Source organism: Bombina bombina, chromosome 3 (genome assembly GCF_027579735.1).
Source record: "Bombina bombina isolate aBomBom1 chromosome 3, aBomBom1.pri, whole genome shotgun sequence".
Classification (NCBI taxonomy): Eukaryota; Metazoa; Chordata; class Amphibia; order Anura; family Bombinatoridae; genus Bombina; species Bombina bombina.
In genome coordinates this window covers 866,391,688-866,413,926 of record NC_069501.1, presented here as the reverse complement: position 1 = coordinate 866,413,926, position 22,239 = coordinate 866,391,688, and the positions used below count along the sequence as shown (strand labels likewise).

At 37.9% G+C, this 22,239-nt stretch overlaps 1 protein-coding gene across 2 annotated transcripts in view; it reads left to right on the top strand.

Annotated features, from left to right (window-relative positions):
* The window catches only part of GPR180 (G protein-coupled receptor 180), a 61,430-nt gene extending 41,866 nt beyond the window's left edge, over positions 1-19,564 (top strand). The window contains exons 8-9 of one of the 2 annotated variants that reach the window (XM_053707840.1): positions 10,073-10,150; positions 18,230-19,564. In XM_053707840.1, coding sequence (XP_053563815.1) covers positions 10,073-10,150; positions 18,230-18,388 — 237 coding nt within the window. In that variant the 3' untranslated portion in view covers positions 18,389-19,564. The remainder of the gene's footprint in view (positions 1-10,072; positions 10,151-18,229) is intronic. The other variant, XM_053707843.1, reaches the window with a different exon arrangement.
* The last annotated feature ends 2,675 nt before the right edge of the window (positions 19,565-22,239 follow it).

Genomic DNA, 22,239 nt, shown 5'->3' with positions numbered 1-22,239 from the left:
GATTGTTCTAGATGTCCAGAGATTCTCTTCCATGGTGTTTATCTCAGGATCTGCCTGGGTGATTGTAACCACGGATGCCAGTTTGCTGGGCTGGGGTGCTCTCTGGGGTTCATTAAGAGCTCAGGATCTATGGACTCGGGAGGAGTCGGTTCTTCCAATAAATGTTTTGGAACTGAGAGCAATTTTCAATGCTCTTCTAGCCTGGTCTCAGCTAGCTTCAACCCAGTTTATCAGGTTTCAGTCGGACAACATAATATCATTGGCTTACATCAATCATCATGGAGGAACTCAGAGTTCCTTGGCCATGACAGAGGTAGCCAAGATTATTCAGTGGGCGGAGATTCACAACTATTGTCTGTCTGCTATCTATATTCCAGGGGTGGACAATTGGGAAGCGGATTTTCTGAGCCGACAGACTTTTCATCCGGGGGAGTGGGAACTTCATCCAGAGGTATTTTCCAGCTTTATTCTCAGTTGGGGGCAGCCGGAGTTGGATCTCATGGCATCTCGTCAGAATGCCAAGCTCCTGAGGTACGGGTCGAGGTCAAAGGATCCTCAGGCTGTTCTGATAGATACTCTGGCAGTTCCTTGGACTTTCAGTCTGGCATATGTGTTCCCTCCGTTTGCTCTTCTTCCTCGGGTCAAACAAGAGAGGGCATCAGTGATTCGCATTGCTCCGGCGTGGCCTTGCAGAATCTGATTTGCAGATCTGGTGGAGATGTCTTCCCTTCCACCTTGGCGTCCTCCATTAAGGAAGGACCTGCTTCTGCAGGGCCCCTTCCTTCAACCAAATCTCGTTTCTCTGAAGCTGACTGCTTGGAGATTGAACGCTTGATTCTTTCTAAGTGTGGTTTTTCTGAGTCAATTATTCAGACTATGACTCAGACTATGACTGTGACTAGGAAGATTTATGATAGGATTTGGCGTAAATATTTGTATTGGTGTGAATTTGAAGGCTAATCGTGGAGTAGAGTTAGGATTCCTAGTCTTCCCAAGATTCAAGCCGCTGCAGACGCGGAAGTGACCGCCAAGTCCGGGGGAGGATAGAGCAAACCAAATGTTCAGGCTGCAGGGGTGCAAGCTGCCGGATGAGCGGCTGGTGTAGCCGCAATTGACAACAGTAAAAAGAAAAAGGATTAGGCAGCTGCTCCAAAAAAGAGTGAATACACGGGCTGACAAAAACAAGGTTAAAAACTTGAAACCTTTATTGAAACATTAAAAATTCAGAGGCAGTACAGGGCACACAAACTCCCTGACTAGTTTCGTGCTCTGTTGAGCACTTAATCATAGGGTGAGTTTGCTTCAGTGTTCATAGCCTATTTAAAGGCACAGAACACCTGAAAGAAATTATACATTAAAAACATCAACAGTGTCTACGTGTGTCTGATCTCTATCAGAGAAACACTCTCCAACCAGCCAACCTCAATGATAGAGACAATATTACTCACATCCCCCCCTGGTTCCAATTTGAAAGATTTAGATTTCATAAATTCTTGGTAAGTTGGGGCTTTCCTATGACGGGTTTAAGAGATCTTACCCCATGGGAGCAGAAAAGCAAATCTGGGACATCCTTACAGAGGTCCTTATCCACTCATTATTCACTTATAATGAAGGAAATTTGTGCAGAAGAGGTGTGGCAGCTGAAGGCTTGGGAGAGAGATTTAAGAATTCAAGTCACTGACAAAATCTGGGAACAAACGATTCTCCTTACGAAGAAAACTTTACATTGCGCGAATTCACTTGAACTCTATGTGAAAATTTGCCTCAGGTGGCACTACACTCCACAGAGACTGGCCCGGATGGGCACCTCACAGTCATCCCTATGCTGGAGAGGCTGCGGTCAGGTCGGGTCAGATCTCCATATTTGGTGGTCATGTCCGATCCTGGAAAGGCTCTGGGACGGCGTCTTCCAATTATGCGAATCCGCAGGGCTGTCCATTCCAAGAGTTCCCAAGACGGCCCTCTTGAACATTTTTCCTAGTAGTTGGCCCAAAGCCCATAAACAATTGGCTATCTTTGTGTTTGCGGCTACAAAATTATCAATAGCCAGAATGTGGAGGCAGGCAAGTTCGCCCTCCCTGACTGGGGTCCAACAGATATTGGAAACCTATGCTTTAATGGAAAAGGGATTCTACCTCCACCTGGACAGGATGGAGGCATACTGGAAGATATGGGACCTATGGGTGCATAGACAAGCGCCCATGGGTAGTAAGTGAATTGTCAGGCGAGATGTATGGTCTGATAAGCTGGTTATCAAACTGGTACTAGGGATCTAGAGATGCTACCTCACCCCTTCCCCCCCATTGTATGTCTAACCCCCTCCCTTTAATCTAACTGACCCTTCCCCCATACCCCCCCCCCCCCCCCCCCTTCTTCTCCTTTTTTTTTTTTTTTTTTTTTTTTTTTTCTTTCCCCCATCTGCTCCACTGCCTGAGACAACATGATACATTTTTGGAATTGCTGACCTATACACATCAGCTATAGAACCGCTTCTAATCCCTCCCATCATTACGTGATACTGTTCTAAAATGTTCTCCTCGGAACCCATCATAGTTACGAATACAACCCCTATGCTTCGAAGGAGCTTCTGGGAGCTAGCCAGGATGGAATAGGGGGGCCCAACTGGATTGAGTAGGTGGCTAGATGTGAACTGAGTTAGTTCTATTGGGTGCCTCCTAGTTGGATAGTGTACCCAGGTGTCATAGCTGAGATCCACATGTTTACACCAAACCATATTATTTGATTCCTTTTCTATGACGGCGTCTCTTTCATAAAAAGTTATTCTTTGTACATTTGATGTTCCTCAGAGTTACTGTTCCTACAAAAGGTATTATGTTTAGTTATGTTTATAAGCTATTTCCCTCAATCTCAATAAAACCTCTAAAGGAAAGGGGGAAAAGAGAGAAGAAAAGAAGGGAAAAAAGACAGGGGAAGAGAAAAATTAGAACTAACATTTAAAAATGCAAGCTCAAAGGCTGGGAAAGGAAATCCCCATTAAGATAGACTTGGACACTAATAAACATGCAACTTCTATCTTCCTAATTCCCAGTTATAGTGTTACAGTATACATTATTATGAAGATGTCTTAACTAATACCTAAGTTACCTAACATTTGTTGAAATGCTTAAGACAATGTATGACTAATTGTAACAGGATTAATGTATGCTTTTTCTTTATTTCAATAAAAAAAAAATTTACAAAAAAAAAAAAAAAACATCAACAGTGATAAAACAATGGCAGAATATACCTAATGACAAACACTATGTATGGCGAATGGAAAAAAGAAGAAAGAAAGAACTAACAGTTAAGCAAACCACTGTACAGAAGGACAAAATTAATTCACATAGTCCTAATCATATTTACAGTGCAGACATTATTCTCATATCTATTATAGATTCAAAATATTATTTAAGATTGTTTTAAGCTGTATTAGCAATATACCTCATGCTGAATCTGATTTTAAATGTCTATATGTGCACAAAAAAAAATCAATAACAGAAAATGTAAACTAAATAAAATAAAAATGCCCATAAAGGGGATAGATACAAAAAACCCATATAGGGGGTAGATAGAATGACCTGTCAGATAAACAAATATAATTGCCCATATAGGGAGTAGACAGAAATAATGGCCCATATAGGGGATAGATTATATATTCAGTATCATCAATTAAATCAACCAAATTCATATTTCATTTTTCAACATAATAGCTCATATCCCATTCTCTGTTTAAACCTAGGGGGGTTATAGTTCTCAATTTGTATATCCAATACAATTCTTGCTTCAGCAACAAACTACCCCTATCACCCCCCCTAAGTGGAAACATGACACGGTCTATTACCTGAACCCTCATATCAAAAATGTTAGTCATATGTACCAGATTAAAATGTCTAGCTATCGCTGATTCCTTTACATATTCTCTGGTGTCCCTAACATGTTCTCTGACCCTTGACCTGAGTTCCCTGCTTGTTTGACCTGTGTATTGAAGGTTGCAATATTTGCATTCTAGGAGATAGACCACAAAAGTTGTTCTACAGTTGGCGTAGAATTTATGTTTAAACTCTTCTCCTGTCTGGCTACTCCTGAAACCATCACCCACCTGTACAAAACCACAGGTTATGCATGGGCCATGACCACATTTATAAGTTCCTCTCCTCCTAATCCAATTGCTCCTATCTGGGTTATTGGAACGGATTAGACTGGGGGACAGCTTGGATGCCAGTGTAGGTGCCCTTCTCGGTACAAATTTACATGAACCAATTATAGGTCTTAAAACATCATCATTCTCTAGCAAATGAAGATTCTTCCTTAATATGGAACATACCTGATAGTATTCTTTAGAATATTCAGTTGAGAACACTACAGTATCATGTTTTATGATGTTTTGTTTCCTGGTCCCTCTCATTAATTCTTGCTGTGATTTTAGTCTCACCTCATTGAGAACCTCATTCAAGAGGTTTTCGGCATAACCCCTTGCTTTGAGGCGCTCAATGAGGGTCTTGGCTTGTGCTTCAAAGAGACTATCTGAATTTGTGTTTCTTCGAAGTCTCATGAGTTGACCCCTGGGAATGGACCGTACCAAATGTGGTGGATGAAATGACTCAGCATGTAGAATAGTATTCCCAGCTGTCAACTTACGATAAGTGTCACTGATCACTTTACCTGTTTCAAAGTCACCATTTAAAGTAAGATCCAAGAAATTCACCACTTCTTCATACAAATCTCCCACAAATTTTAGATTAAACTCATTTTGACACAGGTAACCTAGAAAATCCTCATACACGAAAGGTTCCTTGACTATAAAAATTAAATCGTCAATGAAACGCATATAGAAAACTATGTTTTCTTTGAATGGATTACTTTCTGTGTATAAATAAAGATCCTCCCATAATCCCACATACAGGTTCGCGAATGAGGGGGCAAATTTAGCCCCCATGGCAGTTCCGCAAACCTGTATGTGGAATTCTCCATTGAACATAAAAAAATTATGTTTCAATAGAAACTCTATTACTTCACATAGTACAAGTTTTACTTCCTCAGTGAATCTAGTGTGTTTGTCAAAAAAGTACCTAATTGCTCGTATCCCCATGTGATGGGGTATACTTGAGTAAAGTGCAGTGGCGTCCACCACTATCCACTTGTACTCCTTTTCCCACTTAAGATTCCCTAGCATCTGTAGGAGATGTGTTGAATCTCTCAAGTAACTCTTGAGACCCCTCACCAGGGGCTGCAAAATAGAATCAATCCACTCCGAGGTGGGTTTGAGCAATGACCCAATCCCCGAGACAATGGGTCGCCCCGGGGGTTGGGTCAGACTTTTGTGTGTTTTAGGTAAATAATGGAATATCGGAATCCGTGGATTCTCAGGAATCAGAAATTCCAGCTGTTCCCTGGTGAGGAGTCCAACAGAAACAGTCTGTTCCAACAGTCTAACCAACTTGGCCTTAAATACAAATGTGGGATTGGAATCCAACTTTCTATAAGTGAAGGGGTCATTCAATTGCCTATTACTTTCTTGCAAATAGTCCTTCTTGTTAAGAATGACTACATTGCCACCCTTATCCGAATTCCGGATAACCAAATTTGTATTATTTTCAAGTAAAGCCAAGGCAGCTTTTTCTTTCCTTGTTAAATTAGTTCTTACCATCTTTTTTTGTTGTTTTACAGTATCCTCTAAGGCCAAAATTTCCCTCTCTACCCTCTTCTGGTAAAGATTCAAAGCTGGACCCCTAAACTGGACTGGATAAAAGCTTGAGGATTGTTTTACAGGGGTAGGAATATCACAATTTTCAGGGCCATATTCACTTTCCAAGTCCCTAAGTCCCTCCAACATGATGTTATCTACAAAATTCAATGCCTGATTAGCCTCTATGTGCAAACATTGTGCATTGTCACCCAAATCAACAAGTGAGGTAACCTCACTGGAACTTAAACCTTGAACAACCACAGTTTGAGTATTGGCATCTCTAACCGAAAAAAAACCTTCTCAGAGTCAACTTTCTTATAAATTTGTTGACATCCAACAATGTTTTAAATGCTGAGAAGGTGTTAGTCGGTGCGAAACCCAATCCCCTAGACAACACAGAAATTTGTTCAGTTGTTAATTCAATGTCCGAAAGATTAAGAACAGTTAGTCCTTCTTGTTCTGTTTGGCTTTCCTTCCTGATTTTCTTTGCTCTCTTCCCAGCTCTCCTTGTCTTTTTCCACCTAAAGGGATATCCATGCTGTCACTTCCTTTTGGATGTATCTCCATTTCTTCATCTTCAGAACTCCCAACGGCACCACTACCCGGTACCTGCAATGACAAAGATGAACCGGAAGAGAGCAAAGAAGAGGAAGAGGAAAGAGAAACAGAAATAGGTGCTGATGCTCCACTGTCATCAGATATGTTGGACTCCATTTCTGAGTTTTCTGTAGAAGAAAACACCACACGACGCTTGTTCTCTTTTTTCTTCTTCAATATGGATTTTGGCACCCAATTGGTCTTCTCATCTGTTTCAGTATCTGATTTGGCCTTACTTTGGTTGTTGCCAGCTTGATTTTTCTGGTATTTTGTCTTTTCTCCAGGAGGGTTTGGAGAAAGGTTTATCTGCTAGTACCCTGAAGGGTCAAATTTCTGCTTTATCTATTGTAGTGCACAAGTGCCTGGCGGATGTGCCACATGTAAATTCTTTTTGTCAGGCCTTGGTTAAAATTTGGCCTGTGTTTAAGTCTACTACTCCCCCTTGGAGTCTTAATTTGGTTCTCAGAGTCCTTCAACAGGCTCAATTTGAACCTCTACATTCTTTGGATATTAAGATGTTTTAACTTGGAAGGTTTTGTTTCTGGTGGTTATTTCTTCGGCTTGAAGAGTTTCGGAGCTTTCAGCCTTACTTATTTTTCACTCTGATAAGGTAGTTCTGCGTACTGCCTTGGGTTTTCTCAAGAATATTAATCAAGAGATTGTTGTTCCTTCTTTGTGTCCTAATACTCCTCATAAAGAGTTTGTGGCACAACTTGGATGTGGTTCGTGCATTGAAATATTATTTGTAGACGACTAAGGATTTTCGCCAGTCTTCTTTATTTGTTGTCTTTTCTGGGAAGGGTAAGAAAGCTACATCTACTTCTCTTTCTTGTTGGTTGAGGAGTGTTATTCGCTTGGCATATGAGACTGCTGGTCAGCAGACTCCTGAGAGAATCACGGCTCATTTCACGAGGGTTCTTTCATCTTCTTGGGCTTTCAAAAATAGAGCTTCTGTAGATCAGCTTTGCAAGGCTGCGACTTGGTCATCTTTGCATACTTTTTCTAAATTTTACAAATTTGATACTTTTGCTTCAGCAGAGGCTTCTTTTGGGAGAAAGGTTCTTCAAGCAGTGGTGCCTTCTGTTTAGGTTAACTGTCTTGTCCCTCCCTTATCAACTGTGTCCTTTAGCTTGGGTATTGGTTCCCAACAGTAATTAAGATGATCCGTGGACTCACCGTGTCATTAGAAAGAAAACATAATTTATTCTTACCTGATGATAAATTTATTTATTTCTTGACACAGTGAGTCCACGACCTGCCCTGTTTTTCAGACAGTTTGCTTTTCTATAAACTTCAGGCACCTCTGCACCTTAGATTACTTAATTTCTCCTTTCTCTTTCGTCGAATGACTGGGGATTGTGGGTAGGGGGAGTGGTATTTAACCGCTTTTTCTGTGGTGCTCTTTGCCTCCTCCTGCTGGTCAGGAGTGATATTCCCGACAGTAATTAAGATGATCCATGGACTCACTGTGTCGAGAGAGAAATAGATATATCTATCTCTCTCTCTCTATATATATATATATATATATATATATATATATATATATATATATATATATATATATATATAGATATATCACCTTCAGCTTTAGCACAGTTCTCCTAGCACACCTTTGATTTAGCACTCGAGCAAAAGCCAGATTAGGGTTTTTAAAGCTTGGGTTGCTGACTACTCTTCAACAATAAGTTAGTTTATGAATTCCTCTTGTTTTTGGAAGTCATGGTATAGACTATTAATCAGTTATCAGTGTGCCATTGTGTTGTATTTCTGTACACAGCTAAATCAGTTTTATGCATCATTTTCTAAGACCATTTTGAGCTTTTCATTATTGCCTAGCAACAGTTCCCTATCATTCCCATTCTAGTACAACAAGCAGAAACAGATGCGCCACATGGCCCGATATTGTAGGTTCCAGATGATAGATATATAAATGATAAATAGATACACTCACATATATTAAAGCACCTCTGGTGGTGCTAATGACACAGTCTGGGATCTATAACAGTCACCCAGCAGACCGACCTCCTAGGGTAATGTAGAATCTGTATAAGGAAATATGGAAACACAAAGTGCCGATATGGCCTAGTATTGTTTGGCTTAAGTTGTCAGCAACCAAAGATAGAAAATTTAAACTTACATTTGTTGTAGCATCTCCATTGATGCTAGTGAGGCAAGCTGGGATCAATTCAGTCACCCAACAGACTTAATACCAAGGCCATCGGGATACAACAGTCCTTCTGACCTTTCTGAAGGCCAAAAATGTCCTCAAAATAACCAGATCTCAGGCAGCAAGTGTTTTATAGATAGTTAAAATCACTTTAATAAAATATTATAAGATAAAAGTGACGCGTTTCTCAGTCTAAGACTGTTTCATCAGGCTTAATAAAATGGTTTAAAAACACTTGCTATATATACCTATACAAACCAATTACCATAATTGATAACACTTGTTGAGGGAGTGGTCTAAGACAATCATCAATACAATAGCAACCAATAGACTTTAACAATATAAAATAATCCATATGTTGCAAAGACAACAAATACAAATTATATAATATAAAATAGGTTGAGTGATCAAAATATTAGGAATAAACATTATAATCCTTATATGAATATAGATCCTGAATGTTTTTGATACAAAGTGTTTATTTTTCTATTCCTTTCTAGTGACAGACAGTTCATAAGATTCACCCATAGATCTTTTGGATACAATAGCTTCCTATTTGTAATTAGTAGCGGTGTTCATAGATGTAATACACTTTTGTAAACGATTCATATTTAGTGATCACTTACTGTGTTTTCAAAATGTATTTGTACCTCAGAACGGCGTCCGTCTAGAGCTGGTGCACATGTCACTAACTGTTCACTGAAACACTATCATCTATTCGGCTAAAACATGGGCGTTGTTGGGAGCTGGTACGTGATAGGGTATAATACCATAGAATGAGCGTGTCAGTAAGCTCGACTAGGGAATATGATTGGTCAGGGGGCGTTGATTTACCAGATGATTCTATATTTGTGAAACGGCCCCTACGAGAGTATGAGTGAGTATATAAAAAAGATTGACAGGCAGCCCATTGATGCTTTGTCTTAGTTCTAGCACCCTGTAGAATATTAGATCTACATTTGAGGCTTATACAGTACGATCACGTCCTAATACCACACACCCACTCTGTGACGTGAGTGAGTTCAGAACATATCTATCAACATCCTCGCTTCCTGCTCAATCACATACCTTAGACAAGCTTACTGACATGCTCGACTAATAAATAACAAGAGGCTTTTACAGTGAGATTGTATGTTTTACTATTGTGTTTTAAGTTACACATACACACTGTGACGTGAGCGAATAGAATCATCTGGTAAATCAACGCCCCCTGACCAATCATATTCCCTAGTCGAGCTTACTGACACGCTCATTCTATAGTATTATACCATATCACGTACCAGCTCCCAGCTTATACAAACATTTATTAACACATGTTTATATATTTGGAGTTCTAGATATTTTTGCCAAATATCCTTGTTAGGAATTCTTGTAAGTGAATCAGTTTATTTGAGAAACTTTAACTAGTGATATATGAAATTCCTGTTGTGTATTGCCATTTATATATCTCTAATTGGTTATAATTCCTTCTATAGTGTAATCTCACCTGTTCTATAACACTATTTTGATCTCAAGGGCGCCCCCTATTCTATTTGTTCCCATTCTAGTACGTTGACTGTATAAATGTGACAAAAACCTTGAAAGCAGATGATGTGAGGTGCTCTGTTGCCTTTTCTTTTTAGGGCTGCTTCTTGTGGTTCCTGTGCCACCCAACTTTAGTAGCTCTTTCATTCATATTTAAGGAGTATCAAAGAGAAAAGGTATGTATTCATATAATAAAGTACACGCATGCTTTTATTGGGTATTGCTTATTCATACATTATTGGGTGTTGTCTTTGAGTTTACAGGAGGTACTTTAATTATATCTGCTTGTTAGATTTAGAGGCCGTATTTACATCTGACGTAGAAAACTTTAAGTACACTTCATAGCTCATAGAAGACATTGCATTGTTTTCCACATATGAACAATTAATTGTAAAGAATTGAATGAAAACAGAAACCGGCTGGTGCTCTTCTCCTGAGTAATTTTTATAGAACATAAAAAGAAGAAATGTAAAGCTCAAGTCCAACAGTCCTCTATAAAATATGAAGGCAAATTCTGTGTGTCACTTTTTGTCACAACTAGAGAAAACGTATTGTTTTTTTTTTCTTTAGGTGTCATTTTGATCCTCTTTGGAATTCTTTATTAACTATTTCAGAAAACTGTGTTAAAGGAACAGTAAACACCTTGACATATGTTTAAACATGGTAAAACCGCTTTGCACAAGGCTAACTTTACTAAATATCGTTCATTAATTGTCTAACAGATCACAGCAAAACAATTCAATTTATACAAATTAAAGGGACATTAAACTGCTGGGCACAACTACCCTAGAATGGTTACTACTCACTATGTTATTGCATTTCATCCTGTTCCTGCAGCTCATTATGAAATTTGTTCTCCTGTTTTAATAGCTTTAAAGTGCCAGATACTGAAGCTCTGTCTTTGTACTGAGGGCTGCTATCTTGGAGCTCAGGTATTCTGACAATAGCAGTGCTACTGATCAGTATATTGTAAACTTTTTTGGCAACTGTTTAATGTGCTACAAGTTAGGGTTCATGATACAAAGCAGGAGCTGTACATTTTTGCTGTGGCTGCATTGTTCTATATTCTTGCTAGGTACTTTTTAACTTAATTTTGTGTAACTGTAAAACTATGTAAAAATGTAAAGTTCCTGCTTTGTATCATGCACACTAACCTCAAGCACATTATACAGCTGTAAAATAAAATAGGCAATATTACTTATCTGTTAGTGTGCACAGCTTCTGTCACAGTATGTGAGAATACTTGAGCTCCAAGATGGCAGCCCCCAGTACAAAGAGTCGGCGCTTCAGTATCTGGCACCTTTAAGCTATTAAAACAGGAGAACGGATTTGCAAAGAGCTGCAGGAACAGGATGAAATGCAATAACATAGTGAGTAGTTGCTATTCCATTGTAGTTGTGCACAGCAGTTTAATGTCCCTTTAATTAATGTGACTAGCCTTACTGTCTGCGGACTCGAGCCCAGATTGCCCCCTTCAGATAAGGCAATTCATTTGTTCTAAAAATATTTAGACTTTGCTAATATAGAATATTTGCTAATGTAGAGCAAGACAACAGAAATGTCTTGGAAAAAATAAAGAGAAACAATAAAGTCCTCACACAGGTAAAAAGTGCCCTTATAACCAGAAGGGGAGACCACTTATATAGATCCTAATGATATGTTGGTAGCCGCGAGCCCCAGGTAAAAGACCCATTGTCTCAGGTATGGGTTCACTGCTGGAACCTCTATCTGAATGGGTATATAGTATCCTACAGCCTCTTGTTATTAAATTGTACAGTTATCTAAAAGATACAACACATGTTTTGAACACCCTGGAGGGATAGTGACTATAGTTGGCTTACTATAGACGTTATATCACTCTACTAGTCTATACCACATGATCTAGGTATAAAGGCGGATGAGTATTTTCTTGACTTAGAAATGTGTTATAGCAATGACTTTAAATCTTTCCTGTTGAGAACAATAAGATTTTTTTACTTGAGAATAACTATTTGATGTTTGAAGGAGCTTTCTATATGCAAAAAAGAGGGAGTGCTATGGGTGCTAAATTTGCACCATCTTTCGCTAACCTCTTTATGGGGTGTTGGGAGCATACCCTTGTTTTTGCAGATAGAAACCCATACAAATATGATATTACCATCTATAAGAAGTTTATAGATGAAAGAGAATAAAAAAACACAGTGCAGCTCCGACTCTCAAGTGAATTTATTTATAAACAAGGTGAGTGCACAATAACATAGATTGCACTCACCAGATAAAGATAAAACACGCCTTTAAGTCAGTGGATAGTGTAGATCACACTTGGCAGCAATCCATAAGCAGGGCACTTGGAGCACAACAATAGTTTGTAACTTGCATAAATTAGGTTTATAGATCTTCTTATAATAGTGTGTAAAGGAGCAGATTATAGCGCAATACTTTTTGTTGAATATTTAAACAAAAGCCAATGTGGGATCAATGTAACATATGAATGGAATAAAGACAGGGTATGTTATTTAGATCTAGTACTGGAAGCTGATTTGAACTCCAACAAGGTTATAACAGATCTCTACAGCAAACCTATTGATGGGAATGCAATTTTACATGCATCCAGTAACCATCCCAGGCATGTTTTTAATGGGATTGTCAAATGACGGCTTATGAGGGTTAAGAGAAATTGCTCAGATGCTGCCAGGTATGAAGTTGCAAAAACAGAACTAAATTTGAGATTTATCAACAGAGGGTTATCCCACACGCTTGATCAAAAAGGTAGACCAAGAAATAAGTTGTGTAAATAGGAGAGAACTGTTGAAGAAAAAAGACACAAGGATAAATGATGATAGAACAGTATTTGTTACACAATATTCTAATCAGTACACTGATATCTGTCAGTTTATTAAAAAGTATCTTCCTATATAAAACTTCTTCACCAAACATACTACACTCCCGATAGGGGTTACAGATGGTACAATACGAACTTCAACAAATGTCCTAAATGCAGTCTATCGGCAGCTGACTTACCCCATATGATATGGGAGTGTCCTAGAATCATACAATTCTGGAAAAAAATAGAATATTGGCTAAGCAAAGTACTAAAAATCATGCCACTTAAATTATCACTAACAACTATTATCTTTTTAACTGATAATAGCAGAAATTTTAAAGATTCTAAAATAGTAAACTTAGTTATTCTAGCAGCAAGAAATTTAATACTTAAGAACTGTAAAAATAAATTACCCCCAACTATTACAGAAGTTAGAAATTATCTTAAAAAACAATATCTAATTGAACAGAAAGCTACAGACTTAAATCTTGAAAGAGAAATAGAAGCCTTTTTCAGCAAATGGACAAAATTTATCAGAATCTTTCCGCCCACAGAAATTGAACATTTAATTTTTCCATTCAGAAACAGTGATCTTGTATTAATGAACCTGTGATAAACGGGGAGAGGGGAGAGGAGAATCCATTCATGTGTTTTTTTTGTTTTTTTTTTTTGTTTGTTTATGCTGGGATATTGACCGTGCCCAAGGGATAAATATAGATGACCATGGTAGAAGGTTATACTCGGTTTTAAGGCCACAAATGGATCAATATGCTTGTCAAGGGTAGAAGTAAGTTACTGGCGCCTAACACAAATGGGTGGGGCTTTCGCAAACCATATATGCAATCTTTACTTTGATAAGGTGGTTATGTTAGGGGTGTCATGGAAGAATGTACCCAGATGATTAATTTGTTTTTTGTTTATTGTTCTTTAAATGTTGAAAACTCAATAAAATAAATGATTAAAAAAAAAGTATCTTCCGAAAGTTTACAGACAATAAACAAAAGATGTAAATTTGTGTATACCATAGCAAATCTCTGGGTAACATATTTGTCACAGAGTATGCTTAGGTGTAGAAAAAAAATTTGAGAGCTCTTGGCTACATGTGAACGGTACATTTAGAAAGTGGGAGTCGGAGGTGCAGAGCTTGTGATTATATAAAAATTACTAAAACTTTTACTGTCCATACTACTGGAGAGGTCTTTCACATAATGGTCTGCATAAATTGTGCTACATCTTTTGTAATTACTCTAGTAGAGTTTAATCAATGTAGGGGGCAGTATGTAGGCATGGCCACGTGTGATGTCAGAACACGCATTAGGGAACACCTCTCCTACATTGAAAATAATAGACCTTGCTCTGCACTGGCAAAACACTTTATTGAGATACATGATCAAAATCTTAGCACTTGGAGCGTGTCTTGAACGTGGCCATGATCAGCAGCATAATGAAGTAGCTCCTCAAGTTTTTATAACAATTAATAGTGAATCTTCTCAATAACTAGTCATCCTGCCATATAACAAAGGAAACAAACTGAGGAGAAGCCACTGAGCTGTAAGATACCTTCATTACTAAGATTGCATCTATCAAACTCTAAATGAGTTAGCTGTGGAGGAAGGCCACAACCTCATTACATGCATTTCGAACCCCCCTTGGTTACCTATGTAATCATGGTAGGCAGTATTAATCTGCTAATATTCTCAGAACTCAACTTTTATCTTTTAACATCAGCACTCAAGTATTTGTAAGGTGACCTAAACGATCTCCATACAACTGTCATGAGGACTAATTTAAGAGACTTGATTGCCGAGTTTGTGAGACGGGTAGACTCCCACATGGCCCACCTGGTTTCAGAGATCAGATACGCTGCTCGTATCGATAACGCAGAGGATCCCTCACTAATGCCCCGGATTGGCAAGGAGGGACTTGACATACTGGAGATTGCAAGAGGGGATCATACCTTAGTACCGGAGGCAAGGGAGTCCTCATTACAACAGATACAGATCTCATGTGCTTCCAGGCAGGAAAATGTCACTAATCCAGCGGTCCTGCAAGTTACAGCAGTGGATATTCACTTACCCTCTAATCCAAATGAACAACAAGTTTACCCACGCAAGACAAGCCCTGTTCCTACTTGGACTCATAAAACGGCCCAACTTGACGACTCAGCTCAGCGGTCACATTCCTGCATTTGTGATGTGGGATGGCTACAGCGTGCGGGGGTTGCAAATTTTACTGACTGCTGAAGCTCTACCATGGGATCCAGGTGGAGAATATCCTCATATCATTGGATCGGGTGGGGTGACTAACTCGATAGGTGGAATGGATATGCTGTAGTACAGGAGTAGGTTATATTTTTGATCTGTCTCACCATCCTTGTCAGCACAATTGCCTGGACTTACTACAGACTTATAATAGGGGGTTGAGCATACTGCAATGCCCCAGTGAGATATATCAACCGACTTGGAACATTTTTGTTTCACAATTGAGTATGTTAGCCCAATACTCTTATATACATGTGGATATGTTCCCAATATAGTTGTGATTAGACATAGTGTACACTTATTATGCTTTACCCTGTAACTGGAGAGATGATTAGAACTGCACATAAAAAGTTTGCTAAGTCACTATATTACATGGCAAGATATGAGGAACTGTTTAGCTTATGATCCCTATGGCTAAGCATTGTTCTGAACCTTGTGGGGGGTACACATAATGCTAAGCTCTGGATGTAGCGCCCAGACAATTTTTAGTACAAAGGTTTTGTGGGGTTTACATTTTGCACTTAAGTTAGAGGTCAGTATTAATCTAGCTGGTTTTGGTCACTTTTTCTCTTTACAGATAACAGCCTCTGGTAATTGAGTGTTCTTTAGGGGTAGCTAATAGAATATTAACTGCATCAGCTAGTTAGAAGGCTTATCCCTAAATTGTAGTGTAATCAGAAAGTAAGTGGAGACTATAGAGACCACTTCACCGGGAATGGGTCTTTCTGCATGCGGCCGGAGCAGGGGGACTATAGAGATATAGTCTAGAATCCCTTAGCATGGAGTCCTAGAGGCTTATTAAATAGTGACCTAATATATACGTATTCTTATTCTTGAGAACTTAGTACCAAAACACATACCTCCCTGCAGGTTTAGACAGCTCATCTCTCCTTTATAATTTAAAATTCCTGTAAACTAGCATTAATAACCTATGATGGGGAGGGGTGGAAGTTGTACATCTACCTTTCTAGCTCTGTATACTCGAGAGAGGATTGGGGATTATATTAATGTTGATCCTTATGGGACCATATATTATCCGGGGGGAACAGTAGGTTTGTTCCTGTAGTTGAGTCTTGGGTAACATAGACACAATGACAAAGCCAAGACAGATACTTTTTAATACTCGCCGTACTTGTTCTACCTTCAGCTTTAATTCCCTAAAGTCTACTAACTTGTCTCATGAGCTTCCTGAGGCGTGTACAAAAGGGCACCTTACTCGCATTGGTGTTTTATTATTATTATTATTTGCTGGTTAGCAAACCATTATGCTCACTCTTACATCAGAATGCTATGAACACATCCTTGTAATCAATTGTTTACAATTATTTCCATCATCCTCACGCTTTTCTCCTAGATCAACAATGTTGTTAGGTTCACACTTACCCCTTTTAACAAGTGAGAATAGTGGCTATATACTTGAGAATTGTACCACTCATAATATTAGTTTGTGTTCTAAATCTTGTAGTTTAAAGTATCATCCTAATAGACAGGGTATCCTGATAAAGAGGTACTATAGAAATAATAAATAAAAATCTTAAAGGGACACTGAACCCAAATTTTTTCTATATGATTCAGATAGATCATTCAATTTTAAGCAACTTTCTAATTTACTCCCATTATCAAATTATTTTCATTCTCTTTGTATCTTTTATTTGAAATGCAAGTTTAGATGCCGGCCCATTTTTGGTGAACACACTGTGTTCTTGCTGATTGGTCGGTAAATTCACCTACCAATAAACAAGTGCTTTTCATGGTTCTGAAACAAAAAAATAGCTTTGATGCCTTCTTTTTCAAATAAAGAAAGCAAGAGAATTAAGAAAAACTGATAATAGGAGTAAATTAGAAAGTTGTTTAAAATTGCATGCTCTATCTGAATCACCAAAGAAAAAAAATTGGGTTCAGTGTCCCTTTAAGGTTTCATTGTAAGACATGAACTGCGCATATGTATGATGTACCAGAATTATGGTATATTATGTCTGTCCTAAAAAGTGGTTTTTCAAAGTAGTTTACACACGTTAGGATCTGTTTGTATAAGCTCAACAATTTTATGTCCAGGAGTCATATTTCTGTGATGTGCTATGTTAATTTTGTGACTACTTCTGTGTGGGTTTTTTTCTCCTTCCTTCAATCTTTATAAATACCTATTATCATGATATGTAGAGGATACTCGGGTAATAATGTTTTGATTATTGTACCACTATATACCTTAATAAAAAAAACTTTGATTTAAAAAAAAAAAAAAACCTTAACTCTTTTAGTTGGAGTGCAATAGAAGTGATTTTGAAACCAAAAAGTGGTAGCAATAAATTAGATATACTATCTAGACAGTTTAGTATACTGGATTTACAAGCTGCGTACACAGGTACTGTTTGGTTATTATTCAGAATATAACATTATAAAATTCTGGTAAAATTCAGGCATTATTACTATTTGGTAATATACCATGGAGTGTACACAATTCTTGTAAATACATGTCGGTCATTTGGATACTTCTTCACTCTATATCAGATATCCTCAAACTTGGCCCTTCAGAGGTTTTGAAACTACATTCCCCATGATGCTCAGCTGGTGGAGCATCATAGGAAATGTAGTTCCAAAACCTCTGGAGGGTCAAGTTTGAAGATGTCTGCTCTAAATAAACCTTCTGATGTTAGTGATACTTTTTGTTGCAAAAAAGTCAATGTTTAATATAGTTTTTCTATTTAATGTACTATTTCCAATTCGTCCAGTTGTATATATTTGTTCTTTTGTCTCATTTTGTATGAAATGTTTTTTTCTTACTTTTAGAATACCTATATCTAACGGGAGAGATCATGCATTAATTTATTTATATAATGTTAAATGCATTGGTTCTGTAAGAGTTAAAAGAAATGATGAGCGGTGCGAGTATGCACTATAGCAGGTGCTATAAATAGCATTAAAGAAGTATCTAGCTACTGGTTTATGAGTATGGCTAGCATCAGTGCCGAAAAGCGTCAGACCTCACTGCTTTTTGCTTTGATTTTGTTTTTATCTTGGCGTTATTTTAACTACATGTTCTAATGAAGGTTTTTCTATTTTTTAAACTGTTAATATGTTAATATAACCTAAACCTCACTCTAATTGTATGCTATGTTGACACATATACATGACTGCATAGTCTTTTGATTAAGTACAACTAATTAACTAATTAATTTTCTTTTGTTCCTCAGGTCATCACAATTGGAGTCATTCTCTGTCAGTCTGTTTCTATGATCATTCTTTATCGACTTTTCTTATCTCACAGCCTTTACTGGGAGGTGTCCTCTCTTTCATCTGTAACACTTCCTCTAACCATATCATCAGGACATAGAAGTCGCTATTACTCCTGATAACAGAGTACAAAATGAAAAGCTAAAAACATGTTTACTGCATGTTGCGGTATTCTAGAATGCGCTCCACATCAATGGACAGTGTGCAGTTCCTCCTGCAGTAAAATGAGACAAAGTGCTGTGTTGTATAGCAGATTCTGTGCCAAAAATATGTGGTGCTATTAAACTTCCTGTTTTAAGGATCATGATTTCAAATCACAATATGAGATAACATAGAAGAAAATAGTAGATTTTTACCATTTTATTTTAAATTATTGATTATTTTATATCATGACTGTTAGTGTTTTGATATTTACGGTCACTGGAAGGTTTTCAGTACCAATTGTGGTGGTATTGTGTGTGTGTGTGTTTTGTTTTATTTTAAATTACACTACCTGTCTATTGTAATTTTCTTCTGTCTGTGTGTTTTTATTGTCTTTTTTTTCTTTATAGAATATAAAAACTGTACTCACACACACTGCTTAGTGCAGAATATATATTTTTTTTATAGTTGATACCCAAAATTAAGCCAAATGTGACTAGTAAGCTAACCAGGCTTTGTTGGAGATGGACGTCAAGCGTGTTGAGTCAGATATCTCTTGACATATATGTAGAGCCCAGTGACTAGCTCTAGACTAAAAATTATTTTTGATTTGACACATGTGAGTTGATTGGTATGATTTATCTTGATTTTCATTTGCGCTGAAGAGAAAAATCCAGACTTGTGTTTACACTTGCACTGAAATCCTCAGCTGTACAGAGTTTTTAGCAATTCAATAAGACTATGCAATTCTGTGTCAGACACCTACATCAATAAGTAAGATCAAATCTGAAAGAGACCAATGTCCTGGCTCTGTTTTTCTAGAAGGTGAGATATTGGTAATATAGGCTGTTATTACTTGTGTATGCAGTATTAGAGGGGCTATGTATGCTGTATTGAGATGTCAAATATTTAAAAGATGAATAGAAATTACAGTGTCCTATTTATTTCAAGTTTCCAAAACCTTCTTGTGACTTTTTGTTCCATGTTTAAATATGATTCTGATTCCTGACTGACATGACGGTAAAATAACCACCATTTAAAATTAAATAAAATGCCAGTTCTCTTGTATGCATCCATTTTATATTATGCATTGTTGCATATTTGTTATTGTTAAATCATGTGGATAATACAATAAAAGTTGTAATTGATCTGTATGCATTGCTTTTTTTTTCAAAAAAATATTTTAACTGTCGTAGTCTTTGCCTACACTTTAACGTTTGTCCTATTATATGCTGGTGTTAAGGAACAAGTAGGAATGTATATCCTCAATTGCAGGACCACTCAGTCTCACACCAAACCTTAGGTTCATAAGATTTAACAAGAACCTTGTTTTTGCTCATAGATCTGAGGGTCACTGCTGCATGGATACAGAGTGAAGTATACTTTGTAAAAAGAATCAAATGATGTAACTGTTGCAACACTGGGGTGCATTCACAGATATATACTGCACAAAGGTTTTGTAGGAGTTGATAAGTGCAGGCAAAATGACAGACAGTAGAATAACAGCCACAAAGTATTAAAGTTGCATACTGAGAGCTTACTCAGATAATAAGGCAGTCAATGATATAAGCAACCAGACAGTTCATCAAATAATGCGGATAGGAAGTGATAAGGCATACACTGTATATATTGCAGTTAGAAAGTGGTCAGGCAGACAATGTGTTAAACAAAACAGTTCATCTGACAGTGCGGTAGAGGATTAATCAGAGCGTGCAGCATACGATGGTAGTCACAGAAACATTTGTAAGCAACATATAGCAACGTTAGTATTCACATGAGTTAAGTAGCGATTTCAGCAGAGAGTTATACAGAACGTAGCAGGTCTTAAGCTCAGTACGTTACCGACTTGAATGACCACACGGAGGTAAAGGATCCGGAACTTGGGGGAGAGATCCGACAACACGTCCATGCTGTTTGCTTGCTCTGTGTGAGCCCGTGGATCCGGAGAGGAAAGGATGATGTCAGACGCCGCTCACGGCTGCAGGGTGATCAGCTGAATGCGTCTCAGTAACAAGTGCACGAACTGCACAAAACAAATGGAGAGAGAGTTCATGGGTAAAAAACAATGAAGGTTAGTAATACCCCAATAAGCTGGAAGCCAGGATACTTTAACTTAAACCTGAGTATACACAAATTACCAAGCATAGGTAGGCAGAAGGAGGGGCCTTAATTAGGGATGCCACAACCTAATCATCTGCAGTTAAAGGTATAGGAACATAACAGCTGGAAACCGGGACAATTTAGCAAGTCAGTCGCGATTTGCCACTTTAAATGTGTGTTTCATACATTTCAGATTGTTTACCTGAGCAAGACCATTCCATTCTCAGTATATTATATAAATATTTTCATTTTGACCAGTTAATCAATTTGGTACACTACTTTCAAGCGTTTTTCCAAAGAAAAAAAAGGGGGAAAAAATGATGTATATAAAATATAGAAATGTTAATAGTTTTTTCTTTCATGTAATTGGCAAGAGTCTAGAAGCTAGTGATGTATGCAATATACAATCCTACCAGGAGGGGCAAAGTTTCCCAAACCTCAAAATGCCTATAAATACACCCCTCACCACACCCACAATTCAGTTTTACAAACTTTTCCTCCTATGGAGGAGGTGAAGTAAGTTTGTGCTTGATTTCTACGTTGATATGCGCTTCTCAGCATTTTGAAGCCCGATTCCTCTCAGAGTACAGTGAATGTCAGAGGGATGTGAAGGGAGTATCACCTATTGAATTCTATGGTTTTCCTTGCAGGAAATCTTTTTCATAGGTTCTCTGTTATCGGTCGTGAAGATTCATCTCCTACCTCCCTTTTCAGATTGACGATATACTCTCATATTCCATTACCTCTACTGATAACCATTTCAGTACTGGTTTGGCTATCTGCTATATGTGGATGGGTGTCTTTCGGTAAGTATGTTTTCATTACTTAAGACACACTCAGCTATGGTTTGGTTTGTATTGATATAAAGTTCTAAATATATGTATTGTACTTATATTTGCCATGAGTCAGGTTTATGTATATTTCCTTTTGCAGACTATCACTTTCATGTTTGGGAAAAACATATTTAGTAAACTATTTTTCTTACCTGGGGTATAGTCTTTTTTTCAAACTGACTGCTTTTTCATTAAATTTTCGAAAAAGCTTAGCGAGGTCGCAAAATGTTGATGTTTGTTGCGTCATTTTTGCCGCAATAATTTTTTTGGCGTGAAGGTACATCCAGTGACGCAAAATCATAATTTCCGGCGTCTTAGTTGACGCCGAGTTTCCTTGCACAAGGATGCGTCTGCAATGACGCAAGTGTGTCATTTCCAGCTGTTAGCGCCAAAAAATTTAATTTTGCGTTGTAGATCTGATGGCTTCTCATCTAAACAAGAAACTTCCCAGGTACCTGTCCAGGGATCCTCAGGCGGAGGCGGTGGATGCGTTAGCAGTTCCTTGGTGTTACCAACCTGCTTATATTTTCCTGCCTCTAGTTCTTTTTCCAAGAGTGATCTCCAAGATCATCATGGAACAATCGTTTGTGTTGCTGGTAGCTCCAGCATGGCCTCACAGGTTTTGGTATGCAGATCTTGTTCGGCTGTCCAGTTGCCAACCTTGGCCACTTCCTTTAAGACCAGACCTGTCTCAAGGTCTGTTTTTCCATCAGAATCTCGAATCATTAAATTTGAAGGTATGGAAATTGAACGCCTAGTCATAGAGGTTTTTCTGACTCAGTGATTAATACTATGTTACAGGCTCGTAAATCTGTTTCTAGGAAAAAAAATTATCGAGTTTGGAAGACTTATATTTCATTGTGTTCTTCTCATAAATTTTCCTGGCATTCTTTTAG